The sequence below is a fragment of the Oncorhynchus tshawytscha genome, unplaced genomic scaffold, assembly GCF_018296145.1.
Source record: "Oncorhynchus tshawytscha isolate Ot180627B unplaced genomic scaffold, Otsh_v2.0 Un_contig_1612_pilon_pilon, whole genome shotgun sequence".
In the NCBI taxonomy this organism is placed as follows: Eukaryota; Metazoa; Chordata; class Actinopteri; order Salmoniformes; family Salmonidae; genus Oncorhynchus; species Oncorhynchus tshawytscha.
Genome location: NW_024609642.1, coordinates 141,266 through 146,921, shown reverse-complemented (window position 1 = coordinate 146,921; position 5,656 = coordinate 141,266). Strand labels below are relative to the sequence as shown.

The 5,656-nt window shown below is 46.5% G+C and overlaps 1 protein-coding gene across 1 annotated transcript; it reads left to right on the top strand.

Annotated features, from left to right (window-relative positions):
- Nucleotides 1–1,162: 1,162 nt before the first annotated feature.
- LOC121845368 (glycine-rich cell wall structural protein 2-like) lies at nt 1,163–1,546 on the top strand. Its single transcript, XM_042316580.1, has one exon. The coding sequence runs from the start codon at nt 1,163–1,165 to the stop codon at nt 1,544–1,546; it is 384 nt and encodes a 127-aa protein (XP_042172514.1).
- Nucleotides 1,547–5,656: the final 4,110 nt, after the last annotated feature.

Genomic DNA, 5,656 nt, shown 5'->3' with positions numbered 1-5,656 from the left:
TGGGTGGGAGGGAGGATACATTTTTTTCCAGGATGGGGTCCGTTTTTGTAACTCATTAAAAAGCTAAGTTGCCAACAGGCAAGACTCGTAAAATATGAAAAGAAATTAGTGGGTCGTAATTTGACAGAAGAAGAAAGGTAACAATAATGATGTGAAATAAACTGACACTGACAATCTGTCTGTCTGTCTGTCTGTCTGTCTGTCTGTCTGTCTGTCTGTCTGTCTGTCTGTCTGTCTGTCTGTCTGTCTGTCTGTCTGTCTGTCTGTCTGTCTGTCTGTCTGTCTGTCTGTCTGTCTGTCTGTCTGTCTGTCTGTCTGTCTGTCTGTCTGTCTGTCTGTTGGAGCCAAATGTCATTCATATTTTATCCACAGAGCAGCACCACTAATTGGCTCTATAGCTTCCATTTCCTGAATTCCATTTCCAGAATCCATCCCTCCATCCCTGTTCTCACTCACCTTTTAAAGCTAAATCATTTGAGTTCAAAAGGAAGCGCTAGTGACAGGGAATGAGAGAGGCGAGGCAGAGTGAATGAGAAAGAGAGAGGGAGGGAGAGAAAAAAAACTTCTTCTCGGGTCCTCTTTTTAATGAGATAAAAAATTCCCACTTCTCCCCATTTCCCTGCTATAATTGCTGATTATGTTGTTATACATCATACCAGGAGCTCTCCTCTCCTCCAGCCTCTCCTCCCCATCAGCCAGATTCAGCATGGCATCTACAAGGCTTCAAAGGGCCCAGGCTGGAGAGGTGGGCAGGCTCGTTTGGAGCGTCTCTCCTTCAGGCCGCAGTAACGCAGCAAGGTAAACACTGCATGGTTACTCCTAATTACCCCTCTGGACTCGGCCAGGCCAGCTCTGTTTCAGCTGACCCCTGTGATAATAAAGCTTAAGGGCATATTGTATTTCTTTTGACAGTTTAATTAGGAATTCAGCTGTAGGGGCACAAAGCAAGTTACCGTGTGCCATGAATATTTAAAAAGAATGACATCCAAAAAGAATCCTAATGAAAACGGTCTTCCTCCGTCCTGGCCTGCTACGTTACGGGACAGACAAGGGGATATTAGGTCAATGATTCTAATCAATAACCTCTTGATCTCCTACATGTTAATACACTGCTGCCTGATGTTACCTAAGCTCCAGAAGAAGAAGACGGGAGGGGGACGGGATGGGGGACGGGAGGGGGACGGGACGGGGGGGCGGGACGGGGGACGGGATGGAGGACGGGAGGGGGACAGGAGGGGGACGGGACGGGGGGGACGGGGACGGGGGGGGACGGGGAGGGGGACGGGGGGGGGACGGGGGACGGGACGGGGACGGGGGGGACGGGGGGGGACGGGAGGGGGACGGGACGGGGACGGACGGGGGACGGGAGGGGGACGGGGACGGGGACGGGAGGGGGACGGGAGGGGGACGGGACGGGGACGGGGACGGGGGACGGGAGGGGGACGGGACGGGGACGGGGGGACGGGGGGGGACGGGAGGGGACGGGACGGGGACGGGAGGGGGACGGGGGGACGGGGGACGGGGACGGGACGGGGGGTTTGAATAGTGGAGGCAACACCTGTTTTTTTTCTTTGTGACTTGCGGTAACTCTGCGTGGTTCTAAATCAATAGTTTGTTTAGTTTTCTGAAAATGGCTGAAATATTAAGTTGCTTGACCATGCTGTAGGTCGTGTCACTGTTTGTTACATACAATATGTTTTGTGGACTCCACCGGACAGATGTTGCTCTCCAGAGTGTGCAAGGCTGTCAATCAAGGCACATTTGAAGAATCTCAAATATCAAAATATATATATTTTTTTGTTACCCCTTTTTCTCCCCAATTGGTAGTTACAGTCTTGTCCCATCGCTGCAACTCCCTTACGGACTCGGGAGAGGCGAAGGTCGAGAGCCGTGCGTCCTCCGAAACACAACACAACACAACCAAGATGCACTGCTTGACACAATACCCACTTAACCCGGAAGCCAGCTGCACCAATGTGTCGGAGGAAACATCGTACATTAGACCACTGAGACAGAGCCTGGACTCGAAGCCAGAATCTCTAGTGGCACAGCTATGCAGTGCCTTAGACCACTGGGCAACTCGGGAGACCCCTTATAAAATATATTTTGTTTAACACTTTTTTGGTTACTACATTATTCCATATGTGTTATTTCATAGTTTTGATGTCTTCACTATTATTCTACAATGTAGAAAATAGTAAAAATAAAGAAAAACCCTTGAATGAGCTGGTGTTCTAAAACTTTTGGCCAGTAGTGTAGGCTGTAGTAATGCTATAGTGTAAATGCATACTGCTGTAGAATGATATAGGCTGCAGGAATGCTATAGTGTAAATACATAATTCTCTAGACAGAATAAGAGACACAAGACAAAGGTTGTGTCCCAAATGACACCCTAGTCCCGATGTAGTGCACTATTAAGGGCGTAAGGCAAGGGGAACATGCTGGGATATGTAATATCTTCTCTGTAGAGACAGTGAATCAGGTTCTGGTGTTTCAGCGCACAGCCACTTCATGTTATTGGAACTGATGAACAGCCACTAGGCAATATAAAGGGAGGAAGTCTGACTAGCTATTAATGATAATGCTAAGCTCATGTTGTTGGCCCTGGTTCTCCTGAAGTCTGACTAGCTATTAATGATTACCTTTAGCTCATGTTGTTGGCCCTGGTTCTCATGACGTCTGACTAGCTATTAATGATAACCCTTAGCTCATGTTGTTGGCCCTGGTTCTCATGATGCCTGACTAGCTATTAATGATAACCCTTAGCTCATGTTTTTGGCCCTGGTTCTCCTGAAGTCTGACAAGCTATTAATGATAACCCTTAGCTCAAGTTTTTGGCCCTGGTTCTCCTGAAGTCTGACGAGCTATTAATGATTACCCTTAGCTCATGTTGTTGGCCCTGGTTCTCATGACGTCTGACTAGCTATTAATGATAACCCTTAGCTCATGTTGTTGGCCCTGGTTCTCATGATGCCTGACTAGCTATTAATGATAACCCTTAGCTCATGTTGTTGGCCCTGGTTCTCCTGAAGTCTGACTAGCTATTAATGATTACCTTTAGCTCATGTTGTTGGCCCTGGTTCTACTGAAGTCTGACGAGCTATTAATGATAACCCTTAGCTCATGTTGTTGGCCCTGGTTCTCCTGAAGTCTGACTAGCTATTAATGATAACCCTTAGCTCATGTTGTTGGCCCTGGTTCTCCTGAAGTCTGACAAGCTATTAATGATTACCCTTAGCTCATGTTGTTGGCCCTGGTTCTCCTGAAGTCTGACGAGCTATTAATGATTACCCTTAGCTCATGTTGTTCGCCTTGGTTCTCCTGAAGTCTGACTAGCTATTAATGATTACCCTTAGCTCATGTTGTTGGCCCTGGTACTCCTGAAGTCTGACTAGCTATTAATGATTACCCTTAGCTCATGTCGTTGGCCTTGGTTCTCCTGACGTCTGACTAGCTATTAATGATTACCCTTAGCTCATGTTGTTGGCCCTGGTTCTCCTGACGTCTGACTAGCTATTAATGATTACCCTTAGCTCATGTTGTTGGCCCTGGTTCTCCTGACGTCTGACTAGCTATTAATGATTACCCTTAGCTCATGTTGTTGGCCCTGGTTCTCCTGACGTCTGACTAGCTATTAATGATTACCTAACGAGCTCATGTTGTTGGCCCTGGTTCTCCTGAAGTCTGACTAGCTATTAATGATTACCCTTAGCTCAAGTTTTTGGCCCTGGTTCTCCTGAAGTCTGACGAGCTATTAATGATTACCCTTAGCTCATGTTGTTCGCCCTGGTTCTCCTGAAGTCTGACTAGCTATTAATGATTACCCTTAGCTCATGTTGTTGGCCCTGGTTCTCATGACGTCTGACTAGCTATTAATGATAACCCTTAGCTCATGTTTTTGGCCCTGGTTCTCCTGAAGTCTGACAAGCTATTAATGATAACCCTTAGCTCATGTTGTTGGCCCTGGTTCTCCTGAAGTCTGACTAGCTATTAATGATAACCCTTAGCTCATGTTGTTGGCCCTGGTTTCTCATGATGCCTGACTAGCTATTAATGATAACCCTTAGCTCATGTTGTTGGCCCTGGTTCTCCTGAAGTCTGACTAGCTATTAATGATAACCCTTAGCTCATGTTGTTGGCCCTGGTTCTCCTGAAGTCTGACTAGCTATTAATGATTACCCTTAGCTCATGTTGTTGGCCCTGGTTCTCCTGAAGTCTGACTAGCTATTAATGATAACCCTTAGCTCATGTTGTTGGCCCTGGTTCTCCTGAAGTCTGACTAGCTATTAATGATTACCCTTAGCTCATGTTGTTGGCCCTGGTTCTCCTGAAGTCTGACGAGCTATTAATGATTACCCTTAGCTCATGTTGTTGGCCCTGGTTCTCCTGACGTCTGACTAGCTATTAATGATTACCCTTAGCTCATGTTGTTGGCCCTGGTTCTCCTGATGTCTGACTAGCTATTAATGATTACCCTTAGCTCATGTTGTTGGCCCTGGTTCTCCTGACGTCTGACTAGCTATTAATGATTACCCTTAGCTCATGTTGTTGGCCCTGGTTCTCCTGACGTCTGACTAGCTATTAATGATTACCTAACGAGCTCATGTTGTTGGCCCTGGTTCTCCTGAAGTCTGACTAGCTATTAATGATTACCCTTAGCTCATGTTGTTGGCCCTGGTTCTCCTGACGTCTGACTAGCTATTAATGATTACCCTTAGCTCATGTTGTTGGCCCTGGTTCTCCTGAAGTCTGACGAGCTATTAATGATTACCCTTAGCTCATGTTGTTGGCCCTGGTTCTCCTGAAGTCTGACTAGCTATTAATGATAACCCTTAGCTCATGTTGTTGGCCCTGGTTCTCCTGAAGTCTGACAAGCTATTAATGATACCCTTAGCTCATGTTGTTGGCCCTGGTTCTCCTGAAGTCTGACTAGCTATTAATGATTACCCTTAGCTCATGTTGTTGGCCCTGGTTCTCCTGAAGTCTGACGAGCTATTAATGATTACCCTTAGCTCATGTTGTTGTCCCTGGTTCTCCTGACTTCTGACTAGCTATTAATGATAACCCTTAGCTCATGTTGTTGGCCCTGGTTCTCCTGACGTCTGACTAGCTATTAATGATTACCTTTAGCTCATGTTGTTGGCCCTGGTTCTCCTGAAGTCTGACGAGCTATTAATGATTACCCTTAGCTCATGTTGTTGGCCCTGGTTCTCCTGAAGTCTGACTAGCTATTAATGATAACCCTTAGCTCATGTTGTTGGCCCTGGTTCTCCTGACGTCTGACTAGCTATTAATGATTACCTTAGCTCATGTTGTTGGCCCTGGTTCTCCTGAAGTCTGACGAGCTATTAATGATTACCCTTAGCTCATGTTGTTGGCCCTGGTTCTCCTGAAGTCTGACTAGCTATTAATGATTACCCTTAGCTCATGTTGTTGGCCCTGGTTCTCCTGAAGTCTGACTAGCTATTAATGATTACCCTTAGCTCATGTTGTTGGCCCTGGTTCTCCTGAAGTCTGACTAGCTATTAATGATTACCCTTAGCTCATGTTGTTGGCCCTGGTTCTCCTGAAGTCTGACTAGCTATTAATGATTACCCTTAGCTCATGTTGTTGGCCCTGGTTCTCCTGAAGTCTGACTAGCTATTAATGATAACCC